The following is a 21,700-nucleotide window of genomic DNA, read 5'->3' as shown; positions in this document are numbered from 1 at the left end:
TGGGAAAAAAGAGAGAAACACATGGTAAGGTCCTTCCTCCTTTTTTAGAATAAAGCGTTTTCTTCACAAGCTGATTCCACCTGCTTTCACGTGTTATTTATATAGGGCTAAAAGTGGATATGTTGAGAATATGGAGCTGTATTTTTAGCATGAAAATGAAGGATTTTTTGACACAGAACATTGTGAAAGAAAATGTTTATGCGCATCATACCATTTCCTACAGGATTATGAACATTAATTGTCAACACTTCAGGGTGCTGAAAATTATGTTTTCTTAAAAGCAACAACCACTTAGCAGCTTGGAATCACTGCTTTTGGATGGAAATCTTGTTTTAAAAGGCATCTTTTTACAAAATGCAAAATATTTTTTCCTTTAACAGGGATACATTTTTAAACATATAACATGATTTTCAGTTATGTCTTTTACACTAAAATGACAGATCTCATTCAAGCTTCAATATATACCTCAGAATACAAGCTAATACATGCTAATCTGCAGTACAGCCTGTATGCCATCATTGAATATTGCATACTGCAACATGTCTTGTCATGACTGAGGCCAATAGAAACGACTTGTGCAAATGGCTCTCTGTTCTCTGGCTGATTCCCGAAGAGACTTCAACTATTTACAGCATATGTGTGGCGTTATTATGACAGGGACAAGAAAATAGGTTGTTTTCTCCAACGCAGCTCAGCTTGTATCATTTTCAATGGACGATCTTGCAGCAGCTACTGTGGGTGCATATACAATAAGTTAAGAAGCCTGCCCAGGGGCATATTTTAGTAGTTTTGTAACCTTTGTTTGTCACAACTGTCACCTAGTCTGCGGTCATCATAAACAACCTGCTGTTCCTACCTGCCATGTACAGGTTGTTTCCTACCTGCAGGTTTCATTATTTCCTCCTCCCACTGTGTAATGGAGACGCTCAAATCATCGTCACAACATTTTATTTCCGTTTCTTTTTTCATACAATATGCAAAGATGCCATTGCACGTTGTCCATCTTTTTCGCTTAAAAACATGATGGCTGTTGACTCTTATTTTCATGATTAATGCATTTTTCAGTGAAATTGCGGGAACTTGCAAAAATTGCGGGAACTTTCAAAAACTGCGGTTTCATCATGGCTTCATCGCGGGGTTTGCAGCTTTTCGATGATGTTAACGTCGCGTAATTACATCACTTCATAACGTTCCCATGACAACAGGGGAAAATGGCTGCTCTTGCGTGAAGTAAACGCAACATTTTTCAACTTTCTGCTAAGATATATGTGCGCTAAGGATTATGAAATCATGCAAGCCCCACATTTTGCGCGGAAATCGGCAATTTATGCGGCGAAAGTGCGGCGTATTTGAAAAAATGCGGCCCCGACATAAATATGCGGACTTTGGCTGATTAGGCATTGAATTATGCGATCGCATAATCACGTTTTTCTGGAGGGACTGATATTTATTCTGCAGACAGAAATACAATAGAAATTGATTTGCCCCTTCCCAGATTATAAAAAAATATATATGTTCTAAATTACTTTTTCCTTTTAAAAATTAAAGTACCATGCAACCAGCTTCAGTTTTACAATATGAGGTTGTGTTCGGACTGAGTTTATGGTTGCATGTAGTCACAAAGACACACTGCTAATGAAGATGCATGACATGCATCTTCATTAGCGAGTTCATATATATTCATATATGAGTTGAAAATGTTTCCACTTAAAACATTAAAAATTTGCACTGACCCTAAGACTACATATGATTCCAATTGATGAACATAATAGACACATATACATATAGACAGGAGAAAGAGAAAACAGGAGAGAAACTGGAAGAAAAGAAAGAACTGGAGTTCTTTTTTTTTACATGAGTATAGTCTGAGTAGTCACACAAAAACACACTCATCACCACATAGATGTTTGGTGTATACAATGCTAGCTAGTGAACAGCTAAAGCTAGCTTCTGTTCAGTAGGTGGCTATGTTTGTCACAAACATAGTTCAACAATTGCAAATATTCACTCAATATTCACTGTCTTTCCCTTCAATAAATGTACTTAGTTGAGTATTGTTTACAATTTAAAGTATGCTGGTTGGACAAACCCCTTAACTCTGTGTTATATTGGAATGACGAACACAAGACTTGCTTCTTTTTTCTGTGCTATTTATTGTCTGGATAAACCGGAATATACTGTACTGTAATGTTATAGAACATTTTCTTTTAAAGTATGAACCTTTTTTTACTTTTTGACAAAATTAAAAAGATTTACGGTATGCACTGATCAGTCATACAGGTGGCTCACTATGTTGGTTTAGACCCACATCAGCACTAAAAGGTTAACATTTTATTTTAGCACATCTAGCTAGCTAGCTAGCTTTTTCCCTCAGTGCTGTGCACTATTCCATCATATATGACCAACTTAGATGGATTAAATCCACTCATTTAACCTCTTAATGATATTATAATAAATCAAAGCATATTCACAACAAACATATTCAAACAGAGGACTTACTGGTATCTGTTCATGATATTTCCGCGGATTTGCTTAGCATAACAACCATATTCCTCACAAGCAGGCCTTTTCCACAGCATTTTGACACAGTAACAAAAGCACAGGTGCAGGGGCGGACTGGGAACAAAATTCAGCCCTGGCACTGTAGTCACACCAGCCCACATTACCATGCAGCCCCATCCCACGGACACGCGCATTCACTAATTACATTTGTGTACAGATGGTGAAATAATATAAGCAGTACCTTATGTAATAGATTTTTAAACATTTAATGTAAGTAACTGGCAAACAATGCTTACTACTTTTTAAAGAGCACACGTTTATAATAAATGTACACATACTGTCTGTCTGTTTATGCCGTTTGTATACTGTCATTCTCTACAGTATGTTGTTCTTTGTTGTCACTGCCTGTCTGTTCGATTGTCCATGTTTCTCTCTGTTGATACTGTACATATTGTCCGTCTGGTTCTCCATCTTTTCATCTGTTTTAACTCTCTAACTCTGCAAGTTAAATAAGTTGTTATGGCTGTCTGTAATTATAATTCAGGGTTTTTCCTTGCTCAGAATTGGCCTTTGGGGGAACACATAAAGCAGGGGGGGGTCTGGTCTCCCCCAGGACATTTTGAGGGTAAAAGACTTCAATTCCTGCATTCTGATACATTTTTGGGCACCAATTTATGGTAAAAACGTCTATATTTATGGCAAGGAAATCAGAAAATTCTGGTGGCAGGTAACAATTTAAAATACAAAATATAATGGAATATTATTATATTCAGTAGTCCAGTAAGGGTACTTTCACATCCGGGACATGGGCCGGATACAACACTTGACCCCAAAGCATGAACAGGGCTTTATGGTCACTTTTTTTCCCTCAAGGAGCACGTTTTGCTCCCAAGTTGAAAAATGTAGGATTGACTTACTTAGGCTTTTACTGCTAAATTGTAACACAATCATGTTATGGATACAAAACGTTATGTAAGTGTAATGTTTTCTATATTCTATTGATCAAAAATGATCAGGGATGTTGAGACTACAGTGTAACGGACCACCAGAATTCATGCATACATGTGAACCGCGGATAAAACAGAGTTTAACCTACATAGTGTAAAACTACTACGTGAATGGGGCACAGCAGAACGACGCTGCTTGTTCAGGGTTGTCATGTGTACTCCTATAGGCCTACACTTCACATCAGGAGTTAAAACCAACTGTACCAAAACACTGAACTGGACTACTATTTAACGCGACAACGAGAAATTTTTAACCGGAAATGAAAGTGTCAATTTAATACTGATGCTGTCAGACGACTGCGCGGACAGACAGCAGTCGGAGCTCCGGCGAAGCTCTCTGCCCGGCAGCTTCTCGCTGCTGCAGTCGGTCCCCCAGAGCAGCATGATCACCGGGAGAGTCCGGTACAGCCTGAACCCTGCAAACGGATATCCCGTTTGAAGGTGACGTGCTTGATTTTGACGGAATGTCCCAATTTGAGTAACTTCTGATTGGGTCGGTCGGCCCATCTCTGAACCAGGCCGGCCGTTGCAGACTGGCCAAATCCTTAATATTTATTATTATTATTATTATTATTATTATTATTATTATTATTATTATTATTATTAGTAGTAGTAGTAGTAGTAGTAGTAGTATTATGATAACCATAGTGAAATCGTGCAAGTAATAAAAACCCGTCCTCTGCGCTGTCGGCCTGTAAAGACAATTTATTTGTATATTAAAAAAAAAAATCTGACCGGCCCACATTAAAAAAAATGGTCAGGCCGCTCTGGCATTTGCCAGAGTTGCCAGATGGCCAATCTGCCCCTGCACAGGAGTAAACAATCAAACAAGCTACTTCAGTTTCAAGGTCCTGCTATTGTTTAGGCTCGCCGTCACACAGAGCCATTGTTAACATTTTCAGTAACACCTGTGGTTTTCCTACTCTGCCAAGTCAAAATTGTCTGCTGTGAAAAAGCTCTACTGGCAAGTTTTTACAGCTAATGGTGGCATTGACCTACTGAAAGATGGAGCCTATGAGTCAATGTAACTACACAGATTGATGGCAAATTAAATCAAATACTGTACAAAAAGTATTTTACACAGATTGTTTTTTAAAGTAATAATAACATTTGACATGCAATTTGAACACTACTGTTAGAGCATGGACTGATATTTAAGAACAGGTTATTCCATACACTATACACTTGAATAGATTTAGTTTTTACATAGTTTATGGTATTAGATTTGTAAGGTACTACTGTAATTGATGACCCAAGTCACATAGTCAAACACAAATAAATGTCCAAGCTGTCAGTGCTTTAACAGCGGGGTAACATCACACTTTCAATTTCACTGCTTTCATTATATAAATTATATTAGCAATACATTGGTATGCTAATTATGGTACAAAGGTTTCATGTCTGCACAGTCTATTAAACCAAATCAAAAGCCGGTCTTAAAAGTGCATCGTCATCGGTTAGAAACCAGCAGGCAGCTTTCAGAAGACTTGCTGTGTGGTGTGTTCATGCTGCTTTTGAATCCGTCTGTTGGGATGTCTGTCTCATCATCATCAATTTGTTGTGTCAAAAGCTTCCTCTCTCCTCACTTCACAATCTCAGTCTGGATGAGTTTCAACAACCAAGTCAATCCTGCTGTGCTCTGTTATGAATATGCATGTCTCTTCTCTGGTATTTACTCTTTCAATGACTTGGAAAGAGATGTAATTAGTCAAAATTTTCCTCTTCCTTGCTTTGGCAGGTGCTTTGAGGTTTTTGTATTTGTGTGTGTGTGTGTGTGTGTGTGTGTGTGTGTGTGTGTGTGTGTGTGTGTGTGTGTGTGTGTGTGTGTGTGTGTGTGTGTGTGTGTGTGTACTAGTTGCAAATCTGATGGATTTCTTCAGTTTGGGAGACAGCTAAATAACACTTATCACCAATCACTACCAGACATTCTCGGTCTCTCTTCCACCATTCTGTTTGTTTATCCATCTTTCTACTTTAGTTTTTTTTCCCCGTTACAATAACTCTGTCACATTTGGAAAGTAGAAGTGGTAGTTTTCCTATGGATTGCTCTGGTTTAAGAGTCAGATGATTCTGATTTAACTTAATGATTATCACTGATTCTGTTCTGTTTTCTCCTCCTTAGCACCCCTACATTTTTCCTTAATCTATTTTTTGTTAAAACTTGTACCAAATTCATCTACCATGGTTAATTTATATTTAAACAGAAAGCATTGCAATTTTATTTCCTTTTTTGACTCATTGACTTGGTATTGTAAGTGTTTACAGATACAGTTAACGTGAGAAATGTGTTTTTAGCTCTAAACCCAAAAGGCTTAACTGTGATAGATTGAAATGGACTAAATTGTTGATCCATTGAAACCAACAAGAGTGGAAGCAGTAGTGTTAAAGTAGGAAACAATGACATTGTGGGGTTTAGGTTTGGGTTATGGTAAGGGGGTTAACCCTAACCCCTAACCCTCCTTTGACTTGGTGAGGACACATTTCTATGTTAAGTCACTGGCTGTTTGCTGTCAGCAGAAGAAGCTTAGTATTATTGTTTGGCCCATATATACACAGTATAATATGTGATCACTTATAAGTATTGTGTCATCTGTCTTCTGCGAGACTTCTGGATCAGCTTTGGTTTGATTTTACAAAGTATCGTTCAACCTTTTTAATATTTTGAAACAGTATTCCAGCCCCAGTCGTTAGCATAGCAATCATGCAGTAACATTAGATACTTAAGGAGAAGAAAATGTGTATCCAACACACCTTGATATATATTTTTTAAATACCTTATGAAAGTGGAGAGTGAAAATGAGGAAAATGTATTCAACAGGCATAGTGAAAAACGTGTTGTGTTCTCACCTTGCTGCTTTTCACCTTTGACACACATTGTTATTGCAGCGGCACATTAGTATTCAGCAAAGTGCTCGTCCTGTTCATCATGCAACTCAAATCTGCTGATCTTAAATGAAAACGCACACTTCACTTTGTCACATAAAGTGTCTAGGATGAATATTAACCCCTATTTGGCAGGCTTATTTTTAGGCCTTCAACATCACCTTTTCTGAATTGTCAGATACACCTAGACTCTGAAAGAGAGATTCAAATGAAAGCTTTTTCACCAGCCAAGCAATGAGCTTTACACAAACTTACCAACAGCCATGGTTTCACACTGAAATGACACTACGACGCACTATGTATTTCTTAATTAAATCAGTGACATTTTCCTCAGCCCAAATGTTCCAGCATGGAGCCATCATGTAAACAGCCATTTCATATACGAAGGTTTCAATTTTTGAGTGTCGTTGAGTGTTGTCCTGGGTGCCAATTAGTCAGTATAAGCCAAGGAACATGCATCATTTTCTCGGAAAGCTCTATGAAAGAAACGCTTAACGGATGTCCCTCTCTGTACATTCACGCATAATACACATTTCTGGTATAACATTTGCCGCTGATCGACAGCAGGTCGCGGTAATACGGCATTAAATGTATCAATGAGCCACCAAAATTTGGGGAACACGAAGACTGCTATCTCGCAAACATGAACCACAAATTTCATATTCAATATTAAAAAAAGAATCTGCTTTGCAAATGTTTCATATTTGTGTGTCCTCAAGATACACACATTGCATTGCAACCTCTCAAGGGTACATTTAAATCAACTGTCTTACTGCCTCTTATGTCCCCAATAATACAATATATTACATAGGATCAGGCCTGCTTGTGTTTTACATATGACGTAGAGCTGTGACAGTGTAGCCCTAAAAGTTTAACAGTTAAGCCAGTATTCGTACTGATTAACACAAGAATTGCTGCACATAGAAGGGTAGAGTGATTAAGAAGGGGAAAACAGAACCTATTCTCATTATTACGCCTCCAGGTTGCTAACTGCCTTTGTATTTCATCTTGATTTATAGCCTATTTTAAATTGAATTATAATGAATCAAACATTGATGTCATTTCATTAATTGCGTGCTCTGTGGAGAGATTATTAAGACAACCATTTAATTACTCAATGAATCAATCAATCATCAATCTGACCTGATCTTGACCCTTATAGTTTGTGTTTTTGGCTGGCAACTGTAATAAATGAAATGTTTGTTGTCTTTTCAGGCACCTGTTTCCAGTCCCTACCATGAATTTCAGGACCAGTGGGTGTCTCCTTCTGATGGGGGCTTTTAGGGTCATTACCCATAAGGCTTTCCTTCTATCCATCCAGCCACAGATTTAGATCACCCCAGTAGACCAGAAATAACAGACTCATGGTTGCCTCTTTTCCTATCTCTCAATCTTTACCACACTTTCCATTTTGGGCAATTTTAAGCTCTTAAACCTCCCTCATGATTACCACCCCTCTGTTATCAACGTGTGTCCGAGTGTGTGCGCGTGTGTGTGTGTGTGTGTTTTCTCCCAGCCTTATGCTTTAGTGAGTGCTTGGTCCACTTCACTGGAATGCACTCTCTGCTGTAGAGGATATGGTGTTGGTACCCTTGGAGTGTGCTCCTGCTCTCAGAGCCTCTGGCTTTGGCAGCGACTCTGCTTCAATACACGGTACAGTACATGGGTTGGCACAGCTGATGCTGTATCACAAACTCGCTAAGTCTCTCTTTGCGCTTATCTTTATGCCTGCCTGTCTCTTTCTTTCTTTCCATCTGACTGTCACTTGAATGTTCTGCAGACTTATCGCAAAGAATGAAATGCACATTTTCTTTGGTTTGGTTCCCAGGTTGTTTTGTGCTCTCTTGCGATAGTTTTGTGTTCTTTCACAGAGAGATTCAGCTGCATGGTGAATGTATGCAAAATGAAGGACAGTAAGGTTGGGAATAGGCAAGGCCTGTTTGGAGGTGAATGAATGAGATCATATAGGCAATTAAAAAGTTAAAAGGGTAAAATGCCTTCATAGGTCCAAGTACTTTTTTAAAGGATGACGTTTCATCTGGCACTTTCCCTCCACCTCTCCTTAAACAACCTTTACATTTGAGACCGCCATTTAGGCCTGTGATGTCAAAGAAGGAACCAATAAGGAATTTAGGAAGTGATTTATATGCCGTGTTATACAGTGACAGGTGGTGTACTGAGAATTTGTTTCAGTGACTGCCCAGAGTTAGGGCTGAGCAGAGGGAGGCACTTGACAGACCTCTCACCCTGCAGGAGCTCGCAAGTGTCGTACAGCATCTGTCCCTGGGCTCTGCTACCGCTATTGATGGAATTCCAACAGATTTCTAAGGTGTGTTTGGGTCACTGTGGCGGAGGATCTGTTAGAGTTTTTCCTGGAGTCCCTTTGAGAAGGCCACCGAGCAGCTGTCAGCAGGCAATGGTGTCATTTCTGACTTAAAAGTGGGGCCTGCAGATTCCTTTTTGTGCTTGAATTATAAAATCCTTTCTAGCCAATACACTAACTGAGAAACAGAAACTACCTTGACTGTGGGATACATTTGGAGCAAGCCTATATTATGTTCAAGGGACATCCATGATAGACTCATATTTCTGTCACCGGGATCCTGAACAGAGTGGGGGAATTAATTAGAAGGGGAAGGTTGCTTGTTGAAAAAGAAAATTACTATGTGTGCACATACTGTATGTTTACATTCTGTTTTTGAGTTTCTGAAATTGGAGATTGTTTAAGTTTGTTGCTAAGGCTCTTGTATTCAGGCGATTGAGGTTTACACAGGTTATCTATGCAATTTTTACTCAACATGCAGAGGAGTGTGTGTGAGTGGCTGTCAAACATACACTTAGGACATTACAATTTTAAATCATGTACAAGAACTATGTGAAGTCTTAAGCAAGTCCTTATGAAAGAGCCTCGTCAATAAGGATGGAGAAGAGGACATATGAGAGGGTGCTTATGAGGCAGTGGACAGATTCAAGGATTCTTACCTACATAGCTGGTGGTTAAAAGAGAGGACAGGTGCCATAAAGGTACTTTCCAGGAGAATGTGGAAATAGAATAGGGAGGGAATAGGGGACAAAGTTACAGCCAAGTTATGAAATGGGAGTAGTTGTTGCTGAAGTCCTTTGAGGTTAGAATCCAGGCTACAAATAAAGTGACTGCCTCTACTCTTCAGCATCAGTTTTGTGTGCTGGAGACCCTGAAAGTACTCCTAGAGGTCTCAGAGGAGGACTAAAGTGGCAATTTTGTACCTGCTATTACAGGAGGAAGGTCAAGGTCTGGACTTACAAAGGGTGTTTTGTTCTTTCCAGCCCCTCAGCTCCTTTCATTCCTCAGTTTCCGACCTTCTTTCATCCCCCCTCCACCTTAGCTGCCATTCCAATAAACTCATTTGCATACATAAAATGAAATGGCCTGTGTAAATGAACTTTGTGTCGCTGTTTCAAATGTTTTATGGTCATGTTTAATCTCGTAGTTGTTTGGCTTGGTTTTAGGATTTTCTGAAACGTAAATGAAGTGAATGAATGGGGAAAGTCAATTCACAAACTGGAGCAGTTCAAAAAGTGGGCGGTCACTGTTGAGCTCTATACAAGGTTAAAACTGATTAAATGAAACAGCTGTAAAACAGAGTCATCATGTCATTAAAAGAGTTTAAAAGTCTTTGCTGGGCCTTTTTATAGGTAGCATTAACATGGATTTGATGAGGTATGGATACATTATTTATCCTATGTTGTATTTTTTTCACGCAGATTTATCAACAGCACATGATTCTGCAACTGTCAGGGCTTAATTCTAAACAGGAATGTGTGCGTGCAAGTTAGCTGTCGCACACCTCGTTTCCTGGGCAGGGAACCCCCCCCACACACACACACACACACACACACACACACACACACACACACACTGAAAATAGGTTCCCACGTCCATGATCATTACAGAGGAATAACCTAACCTACCAAAATATGACCTAAGTGAGTGTTTAAGTCTTTCTGTATATTAACATGTTTTGAAATGGTGACAATAATTCAATTGCAATCATTTGGAAAAGAAAGACACTGGCAAATATTTGACTCCAGAAATTTAAAATATGGTTCTTTTGTTCCAAAACATTGCCCGAGAACAACGTCACTGCAGATCCTAGTAAATCTGTCAGGAGTAGCCAAGCTGTTAATCTGGGTTTCGGGGGTGAATCATATGTAGGGCACAGATACTGTATTCTCTGAGTCTGTATTTATATGAGTACACTTGCCTTCCGGTGGAGTTTGTCCTCTATAACACTTTGTCAACATGGTCCATTGTGGTGAGAGTGGGGTTGCTTGCTTTGGTCTTGTGAGTGAAGATTATGTAAACTGAAGGCTGCTTAATCCAACTGATGCAGTGGTTTCTGTATTTTGTGTTCCCATCTCTTCCCACACACATTTGTGTGTTGTTACTGAACTTGCTGTTCCTGGACTCTTGATATGTTGGTGATGCACTCACACTCAAGCACACCACCTACACCCAAACACATATGCATGTATAAACACCATAGAGCTGCAAAACTAATAACCAAAGAGGTTTAATTTCAAAAGAAAAAAAACATTCCAAAAAATAACTTTTGCAACTCTATTTTAAAGCATGGCAGAGAGTCAAGGCTAAAGGTCAGGCTGTTTCTGACAGTCATTAATGATGAGAGTAGGGCAGCCACTGTTAGCACTTTGGCAGTGGTCTTCATTTCACAGAAATACATTCACTCACACACAAACATCCAGGCAAAGCCTAAAGGTAGACAACACACACAGAGATGCAATCAGAGTCAGAGATCAGAAAGAGTAAGAAGAGTGCAGCGTTGAAGCATTCGGGAATAGAAAATTCAAAGAGACTTTTTCTTCTTCGCAAGAGAATGTACTGCACTGAGCTTTAGAGTTTCTACCATATTACCACAAAATGATGTAACACTTTTCTGTCTTATAACTCTGAAATAGCTTGTTCTTCTCTTTTAGTTATCAGCAGCGCAGAGGCTCAAATATAAAGAGGCTCTGTAGTTAGAGTGGTTCATCTTGTTACAGTGGAGAGGTTTACAGTAGGAATTGGAGGAATTACAGGGAAGTACTAATGGTGCCAAACATTCAACAGTTATATCTGAATGTATCTAAAATAGCTTCCCCCGTAGGTACTCATTCCTTAACACATGATTACACTAGGCACCTAAATACATATTTTATTTAGTGCTACAAATGCCAGAAACAACTTGCATGAGCTAATTGTTGTTGATTGGGCTGCCAGTATAAGAATTCTGAAATTCCAGTTAAATGGAACCCATCAGCATAATTGGTTGGAATTGTGGTTCTCCAATTCCATTACAAAATCAACATACAACCAATGCCATTAGTAAAAGTAATATAAAACAATATATGGGATTCATATAGTACATTTAAGAAATTTAATTTCAGCCAACCTCCAACCAATGTCTTAATGTACCCACAAATAAAACTTCCCTAGGTCTGGACCTGACAAATTAATGTCTAAACTCATTGTTCTTGAATCTACAAATACCAATATTGATTATTTATAACTCACTGTGAAACTTTGAAGGCCCTCCATTTTCTTAATGTAAGTGATGGGGCTCTACATGAATGAATACACTATTACACTATGAGCTAATTTTGCACCACACAGGTTATTTCACAGAAGAAATGTGCATATTTGTGCTTTTCCTTTTCCTGTACTCCTCTCAGTGGTTGAACGTTGAAAAAGGTGCTGGAAAAGGGTGATATTTATTGGTATTACCATGCACCTATCAGAACTTAGAAACCGAAGAATAGGAATATGATGAGATTTTTGGTTATTTGCATTAATTAAAATGCCTCGTATATATAAGTTTTCTCTCAGGTGCAAGTTAAATTCCAGAGAGGTCCAGACGTCGTAGAAGTCATGTTCAGATAGTCATGCAGGTCCAGTATCATTCTCTGTTAGAAAAATGCCTCACAATGCCTTATTCAAGCTTTTACATATAGCTGCTGCTCTGAATCCAAGCTATTTTTCTTACTTTGTTAGATGCCACAGTTCAGCCAGATTCCATGCTGATAATACTCAGGGCACACTGCACAATGACTGCATTCTAAGAACACTATTGCTTTGGACTTACAATAGCATAGTATACTTCAGCTTTGGAGAAATCTTAAGTACCCACTGTGAAGAAATGGCTCAATGAAATGTGTGATACCTCTAGGGCTGGGTACCGAAACGCGGTGCCAATAAGAACGGGTGCCGACGTAAACGGTAGTAACGAGACCGAATAAGAACGAAAATTCCGGTGCCTCATTTCGGTGCCTGACTTTACACTACACTCGACAGCAGGTAACGTTAGCCTACCTTTAGCTAGCAGCTAATATTTTTTGTTCATTGGACAGTTTGCCCACAAGCCTGTGCTGTTATACTATGAGCCAAAAAAATCTGAATTTCAGCAGTAGTAATAGAAGAAGGAGTAGTATCTGCTGCTGGATTACACCTGAAGTGATACAATCCACAGAAAATTACCTCAGAAGTAATGAGTTGTGTATTTCTGCTTCATCTACAAGAAAAATGGGAACAAGGCAGTTAGCCAGCATGAAAACTAAAAACGCTGACTCCATTGAAAATCCAAGGGAAATTACCCAGTGAGCCACTTGTGATCCTTGAAAACTGTTATGAAACAAAAAAACAATGTAATTACTGTAATGTAATTAGAACTGGAAAAAAATGTTTGTGGTATGTGGCAGAGGGGAAGATGAGACTGAATGTACATTAAAAGATTCTCTCCAGGCATGTTTTAAAACATATAGAAATGATCTGCTTTGAACATTATTTTCAAAGAGATTCAAAGAGATATTTTGCTGATTTTAATCTGGCTCTGTGTCATGGAAGTGTGGGCAGTGTGTTTAAATGAACGGTGTGGGCTTTCTCTCAGTGGCTGCAGTGCACAGAGCATGAAGCATGGTCTGCCAAAATCTGCTGGATAATGCGAAACGTGCCACGGAGGTTCACTGAGATCCGGTGGATTTTCCGTGCATTGGCGCCACGGACACACACACCGTTCATTTAAACACGCTGCCCACACAAAGATGACACAGAGCTGGATTGAATCAGCAAAGTATCCCTTAAAGGTGAGCACTTTAAAACAAACTTGTGAAAACAAACTCTGTACATACAGTGAATAAACGATAGGAAAAACACTATTTCTGACTTTAACAAAAACAATGCATTCAGTTAAGATGAAGACATCCATCATTTAAAAATAGCTTAATTAATTAAATCTTCTTCAAAAGTAAGCTGATTCCTTTGTTTGTGCAGTGTTTTTGCGTCCTTTGCCGTCATGATAAATATGCCTGAACCACAGCAGCATCAGGAGGAGAGAGAGAGAGAGAGAGAGAGAGAGAGAGAGAGAGAGAGAGAGAGTGAGAGAGAGAGAACTGGTGTGGGCGAGCGAGAGAGGGAGTGTGCATATACGGAGGAGGAGGAGATAAGCGTGACTCAAGTTTATTTAGATACCATGTCAAATTAAAGTAACCACTTATGAACAATTTGGACAAATTTGTGTAATTTTTGTGTGTCAGAAGGCGGATATGTGGTGGTCTCCTGTCCTCCCAGTATATTAAATATGGAAATCTGGCAAATAAGACAAATCTGTTCCCCTCAATATTCTGTATTAAACTGATCTTAAAATGCGCTGGATGTGTAATGTTCACCGTTCCTTCTTCATCTTGGCATATGTGTCAACCATTAACAACTACGTGTGCGGCTCACAAGCCAGTCAATCAGTGGTACACATGTTAAATATAAACCAGTGCCGTTGTTTAAGTCATCTGGACTAGTGTTTTTTTTGTAAGGAACATGCTATAATATAGTCTAAGTTTCATGCAATTACTTGCCTTTGAAAACTGGAATGCTTTTAAGGCCAGACACCACATGAACTTGTCAGTTTTGAAACATTGGCTATTTTTCTTTCATAACATAAAAAACCAATGTATGGAATTGTTATCTTTATTGTGAAGGTTTTCACAGAGGGGTTTGTTCATATATCATTCATAGCCAGATGTATACAACATTTTATTCCTAAAAACATGCCAGAAATTGAGTGATAAAAACAGGTATCCAAAAGTCCTTCTAGGAAGACATTTAACTCTAATATGTCAACAAAATGAAACAAGAATTAGAAGAATTATCCAATGTTCAGATTTCTGTTCTTGAAATGTATGCAAATTAACACATATTTAATTAGATAATGACTCATTTGTATATTTAAACATACAATTTTAGAAAACTTGTAATACAAAACATGATTGTCTAATGTAAGTAATCAACTATGGAAGCTTCATTGTGATATCTATTAGTTAAATGATTGGCTCCATTCAGATGTAGTGTCTTGCCCTAATTATTGAACTAAATGGTGTCGCTGGGATTATTATGTATTATTATACATACTGACCAAAACTTGAGCTTGGACATAATGCCAGGTGTGTGCATAAAGAGGAGCCTGACAGACCAGTGAGGCGATTAGTTATTTCCAAATGTTATTAGGCTGCTTCATAAGGAGCCAAGTAGAGCTGCTGATGCAGGCGTGGCAGAATACATCAGATTCTATCCAGTACAAGCACAGCGTCATTTCCCAGATTACCAACAATGGCCATTAGTGCTTTGAATTAGCCATGCTAATTACTGCTCCTTAGTGTAATCTTAAATAGCTTATACCCTTATTTATATTTCATATTTTGTAATTTCCCTTGTGGTATTAATAAAGTATAAATTATTATTATACATGCTCAGCCCACTAACCACAATTGTCACTTTTCCTCCAACAAACTCTGGTCCCCCCCAATGTTTAACTGCAGATGTCACCCTTGGTGTGTAGATCATTTTCTTTGAACTAAAATAGTAACAGTGGGCTCTTTTATACTTGTATCACAGCCATGAATTACAAAACTATCACTCTTCTGAGAAAGAAATAGATCTTTACTCATGAGATGGAGAAATGAATTAGAAGATGGGTGAATGTTAACAGTTTTAAACTAGAGGCTGACACTGTGACACTGGCTTGTTTGCCACAAAGTAAATACAGTAGCTTTAGTAAGGGCTATTGCTGCAAAAACCTTATACTGCACATTCAATTTTGGTTATTAAACCAAGAACATTACTCTGACATTTATTTGCAGCAATTGGATGTCAGAGAGAGGTTTCTTATTCCACCAATATCACTCATCAGAATCATTTGGTGACAGATTTTTCTCAAATAAGAAGGCTATCCGTGGATTACCACTTCAGCTTTACTTGTGCACTGAGTGTTCCAGGTGTAGTTGAAGGGGTCAGTTTAGGGTCAGTGTGGCCAGACATGGTTCATCTACAGCCTGGTAAGATAACAGATTCCCCATGAGATTGAGAGCCAGTCAGGCGGAACAGACATATAAACTACTGCAGCGTAAAGTAAAGGGTCATCCGGGCCAACTACTACACACAGGGGGTGAGAGGCTTGGCAGGCAGGGTGGTGGATGGTGGTGGCGGCAATGTGTGTGTTCAGTGGACCTTTTCTTCAGGGCTGTGACTGTGTCTGTGTGTGCACATAGATTTAAGATGAATATACGTGAGAAATGGTGTGTGTGTGTGTGTGTGTGTGTGTGTGTGTGTGCGCAGCCTTACCCTTTAGGTGGATCTTATTTTCCGGGCTGTGCACCAACACCGAGCTAACTGAATCCAAGCTGTCGTAGTTACTGCAGCCGAGAGGGCCCGTCCTTGTTTCGGTTACCTAGGAAACAGAGGAAGGACAGATCTATTTGAAATACATGTGTTTTTTTATAATGCAACATTAGCAGTGAATGAGGCAGATGTTTGTTCCCATTTCTGGCAGTCAAGCACACAGCTTGTGGCAGGCGGAGCGTATGAAGGCAGGCAGAGTACTGGATGTGGCAGAGCCCTCTGACAGCAGAGAAAACTATCGCCACCTTTTGCATCACTCCCACACCTGCAGCCACAGCTGCCTGCAATGTACCGGCTGTCTCGCAGAGAACAGTGGAAAGGAGGGAGGGAGAGAGGTGAAAAATGTAAGGGACGGAGAGCAAGCGCAGGTGTGAAATAACATTTAAACTTTGAAAAGATACAAAGTGAAGGTTTGCTTTAAGTCCAATGCATTGGTCTGATAATAGACCATTGTTCCATGTGAGTGTTTGGAAAAAAAAAAACAGATTTGTAGGTGCATCAGATGTTGGAGCAGGTTTCATGAGATTTGATGTTTGTTTTTGCAGGGTCACACCATCAGGCAAAGTTACATTGGTTGATTAGAATTCTTTAAATGTGTAACATGGCTTACATACAGTATGATTTGCTGATGTATTTATACTGATTAATAGGAGGGAAAGCAACAAGCAAAGCACACTTTTTAAAATATTTTTGTTTAAATCATAACCATGGAAAACAAATCATTACTGTATTTTGTCCTCAAAAAAGGCCAAACTTAAGCCTCTATGACCCCAGTTCCTCCCACTCTCTTTGCATTGTGTAAGTATTCTGCCTTAAAACATTAATGTTCAAATAGTGGACTACATATAGTATATCAGGGACATTGTGTTTTGCCCAAAATCCCAGAAACAACAAGTGCTCCTATTCTGAAAGACTACCCTGCCTCAGGTTTGATGTCAACAGCTGTGGTAGTTTGATTATTTATTTGAGACGATGCACCATGTAAACTTAGTATCTACTGAATTAAAAATAGTTTTAAGTATTACAAATAATAAAATCACCACAAACTACTGTAATGAACCAACCCTTTGTCACTCCCAACTCGTAAAATACTGACTCTTGGTCAGTGGCTCTCAGCGTCGGAAACCGACGCAAAAATCACCCTTTAGCATCTGTACAGGACGCACCAGGCAGAGCAACAGCTCGGCCGCAGCGCTGTAAGATGACGTAGTATTAAGAGCGACAACAGTACAACATTAGTGAGTAGTGAGTCAAACAACACAGGACTTGCACCCAGGAGTCTGGGGTTTGTGTCCCGTGTGTCACAGAAACTTACATTTTGTAACCCAACCCACAATCTTATCCTAATCCTAACTGTCCCGTTCTCGTGCCGCATGTGAGGTAAACGTACGTCCTGAACCAGAGCGTCAAATAGTGACCCCGAGAGTCTCTTTAGCGTCTAAACATGACGCTAAAGGAGACTTTTTGCGTCAAAGGCACCTGAACAAGCGTCGCTTTTTGCGCGATGGGAGATGGTGAGAATGTGTTGAATGACCATACAGTGAACCTGCAACTTGGGCCTCTGATGTTCAGGGCACCGAGCATTTGCCCAGATGGTAATCCAGCCTTGCTGACAGGTGTGCAGCAAAATTGTTTGGCAGGACACCTAAAACATAGCTGTGGTTCAAAGTTTAATCCAATAAGTCCTCCAAATTACACGCATAAAATACTTCCTTTGTCCATGCCCTTTCGAACGACACATAGAACCTGATCTGATGCCTCTGTCAGCAGGATGCCATCATTTGTCTGTGCCTTCCAAAAGGGCAGGGTTTTAGTGTTGACGAACTGACCGAAGAGCCGGTTAATTAACCCGACTCGTGTCACTGAGCCGGGAGAATCGAGTGCTCCTGTTCTCTTAATACATCCATGCATTCGTGCCCTTGTGTGTAGCTGGTATTCTTCTGCTAGACTGCTACTCTGTGTGTAGTAATCTAGCTCATTAGCGCCTCCACTGGAGTGGTGGTAGAATCAATCAGGAAATGGCCTACACCGCGCACCAGGCTAATGAACGAGACTGAATGTAACCGTGCAACCGGCCGCTCGAGTCTATGTAATCAAACGGGTGTCTAGGTTCTCGGCAAGTTTGAGTTATCAACCGATCCCAGAAGCTTTTATGTCTTGTGCATTTTAGAATTGTGTTCATGGAAATTCATAGGCTACATTACCAAGGGGAAAGTATTATATCACATACAAATACATGTAATGTTATCTTGGTTGTTATGTTAAGTTAAATGTTCGAAGTGAATGTTGCTACATGGTAGTTAGACTGTCACAAGGAGACCGCGCACCAGGCTACCGAATGTAACCGTGGCCAATGCGTGAGTCTAGTGTTGGTCAGTATGAGTGGGTAAATAGTATGTCAAGACTGAATGTAACCGCAACCGCTGGAGTCTAATGTAATCTGCATGGAGAGAACAAAGAAATAAGACCCTCACTTTATGTTTATGTTTTAGTTGGAACGCATTGGTTTCTTATGAGAATGAATGAAACCAAGTCACTGAGCTGAAGCGATGTCCCTGACATGTCTGCTAACAAGGTCAATGAAAAAATAACCGTAGCTCAAACATCATTAGTGATTCTATAATACACGGAATGTAAAATGGAAATGACGATAAATAAACAATTTCCTACTTGGCATCTGCTGTAGTGCTGCGAGTTGAGGAAAAATGAAGAACAGACACATTAATAAGAGAAGTGTAGATGGAGAAAAATAAAAGTCACAAATATAAAGAGACAAACGTGGGAGAGACTGACGTTCAAAGATCAAGCATGAGACAAAAAGAACATGAAGTATAAAAACAAAAGAAGTAGAGAAGGAAAGAAAGACAAAAAGTAATAGTTCATTTCCAGAATGACTGCGCTATATATTACAATTAGACTTAGAAGATAGCTATTGCCTTTCAAGCTAAATCACGCTATTTGGCAAATGATGCAGCCTGGACAAATTTGCCGTTCTTAAAATAGCCTTGTTCCTCACATCTTCACACTCTGCCTTGCATTAAGATTGCATCTATTATCAAAAGAAATGGAAGTTAGCCTTCAAGGCGCTACAAAAGATACACATCTCAAACATGTCTCAAATATCTCAGAGGGAGATGTCGCAAAGATGTAGTTAAAGATTAGAAAGACATAAAGGCGAGAAGCAAAGGGAGATTAGTGGAGGGGAGGGAGGCCGTTATGGGTAGTTGTTTAAGATGTGGACGCAGATAATCTCTGCTTTCATAATGAAAAGTCTCAACTGTTGCATCTCATTCATGTTTTTGTATTGACTGTGCAACATAATCAGTTCTCTGTTCAAATTAAATTCAGCCTCTTAAAGTGTGTTCAGACTGAACTAAAAGGGAATTTCTAAGGCAGCATGGTGCTTATAAAGTCAATGCAAAGATGCAAGTGGATGCGCATATTTGCTTTTGCTCTTGTAAATGAAGTGAAGATGTAGAAAATGTTTCAACTTGAATTGACAATTTTAACTTATCCTGAAGCTGTATGATTCCACAACATAAACATATGGAGAGAGAGCGAGAAAAGGCGAGAAAATGTCTGGAGAAAAAAATAACACGCAGTAGGCCTTTGTTGCTAGCTACAGCTCACGTCTATACAGTGGGTACATTGGCTGTTTGGAGCAAATAGACATGGACTGCAAATTGCAGTCTGAATATACCTTTACAGATCATTAAGCAATATCCTTTATGTATGTATAATAGAGGGAACTTCTGTGTTTTCCCATTCAGTTCAATACAGGCAGAATTTATATGAGCCAAAGCCTGGTGGTCGTTAGAGAAATGGCATCTTGAGTTATTTCTGCATTGGCTTCAACAGCGATGCAGGTTGCAGGTTCAGCCATCTTGGAACCAGACATGATATTTCAATCTCCCTAAACATCAAAGTGCATACGCAACAGCTGTTACCGTTTCTTGCTTGGTCTCTGCAGACAACACAACGACTATGTTTACATGCACATAATATTCAATTTTTGCTCTTATAAACCTTATATTAGTTTACTGTAAATTGGCCGTATACTGCGGTAAAAATCCTGATTGAGGCACACATTCCTAATGCTTGTATACATGTCCAAAAAATGCCTCTTAAACCCGAATAATACTGGCATATCCCACGGCAATTATGTATGTATAATTCTTAGTTATTACTTTATCTTTGTTTAATTGTTATCATAATTTATATTACCTTAGTCTACAATTTATTTCTGACTTTCTTTATTTACAGAAACCATGAAAGCTTCAGAGAAGAAAGCTCTCAGCTGTGTTACACCGAATACACGCTGGGCTTGTTTGTAACTCATGTGAAGAACTTCAATGATAATCCACCTGAGAGCTGCCACCCCCGTCTCTGCCTTTGTTGAAAACTCCCAAGAGCCCTTCACTGAGTGGCTCATTCAACCCGGGCCATTTTGTTTTTAATGTTTATTCAACAATGTGCATTATTCAAACATGGCAATGTTTTCTTATGACCCTAAAACTTTTTTTTTTTTTTTTACATTCCCTTATGCAGTATTTTTCCTATTTTAGCACTCATGTTGCGATTACTGCTCTAACAAATTGTTAAAGACCATCATTTAAGCTATTACCTTCTAATGGCGATTATTGATGCAGCATAGCTGTTTTGTCTTCCCTTTAAGTTAAAGCTAAGATTTACTAAGAATTGGATATGAATAGATATGCCTCTGAATCTGAAGGCCCAGCACAACTAACCATTTTTATGGGTAATGCTGCATGCTCCCTAACAAGTTAATACAGCCATGTGACATAATGAAAAAAGTAATGTAACAAGCAGTGTAATTTAAAGTACAAGGTGGGTATTATGTACACTTTTACAATATAATGCAATCGAATACAACTCTTCTGCTATTCTGATGCCTATAAAGTTCAAGCAACGGCAAAACGTGTAAATTCTGTGCTGAAATTATTTTTAGGAGTATAACGCTTTTACTTTATGTTTATATCACTGTATTCAATTGTTAAAAATACTCTGCCTTCCTGTGCGTCATACACAGACTCTCTCATTTCCAAATAGCAGATTTCACACAGGTGTTACAGAGGGGCTTTTTTCATCTTACAAACCTATAGTCTAATGTGTGATTGAAGTTTCTCCACTTTATTTGCTGGAGATAAAGATAATGTATTTCACTCCCTCCTACGTGGTGCTGCAGCGACACACAGCCCAGAGGCGTACATGGACACGGGTCAAGTACATCCCACTCAGTGTCGCTTCCTCTTGGGTGATGAGTTGATTTGGCAGAACACGGAGCGGCAGGTGGCTTGCATACCAGAGATCCTCATTTAGCAGAAACATGCAAAGGCTGCTCCTCACCAAGTGGGAGGGGTTGTGTGTTTGTTGTCTTTGCAGTTGTTCTGTGTGCACGAGTGTGTGTGTGTGTGTGTGTGTGTGTGTGTGTATGTGTGTGTGTGTGCGCGTGTGTGTGTAGGTGGATGTGCAAAAACACTGGGTGTTTGCAATTTCTAAAAAGCTGGACTATTTACCGCCTGTTCACTCTTCAAGGAGGAAAGCTTATTAGGTTTATATGTGCATTTTTATTGCATTTGTTATC

General features: G+C 39.3%; 1 protein-coding gene across 1 annotated transcript in view; it reads right to left on the bottom strand.

Moving 5' to 3' along the window:
* brinp2 (bone morphogenetic protein/retinoic acid inducible neural-specific 2) overlaps window positions 1–21,700 on the bottom strand; it is a 128,884-nt gene that overhangs the window by 51,196 nt on the left and 55,988 nt on the right. Inside the window, exon 4 of the mRNA XM_078265037.1 lies at window positions 16,039–16,144. Coding sequence (XP_078121163.1) covers window positions 16,039–16,144 — 106 coding nt within the window. The remainder of the gene's footprint in view (window positions 1–16,038; window positions 16,145–21,700) is intronic.

Source organism: Sander vitreus, chromosome 12 (assembly GCF_031162955.1).
Source record: "Sander vitreus isolate 19-12246 chromosome 12, sanVit1, whole genome shotgun sequence".
NCBI classification, from domain to species: domain Eukaryota; kingdom Metazoa; phylum Chordata; class Actinopteri; order Perciformes; family Percidae; genus Sander; species Sander vitreus.
The sequence above is the reverse complement of the archived record's forward strand: the minus strand, read 5'-3'. Positions and strand labels throughout refer to the sequence as shown.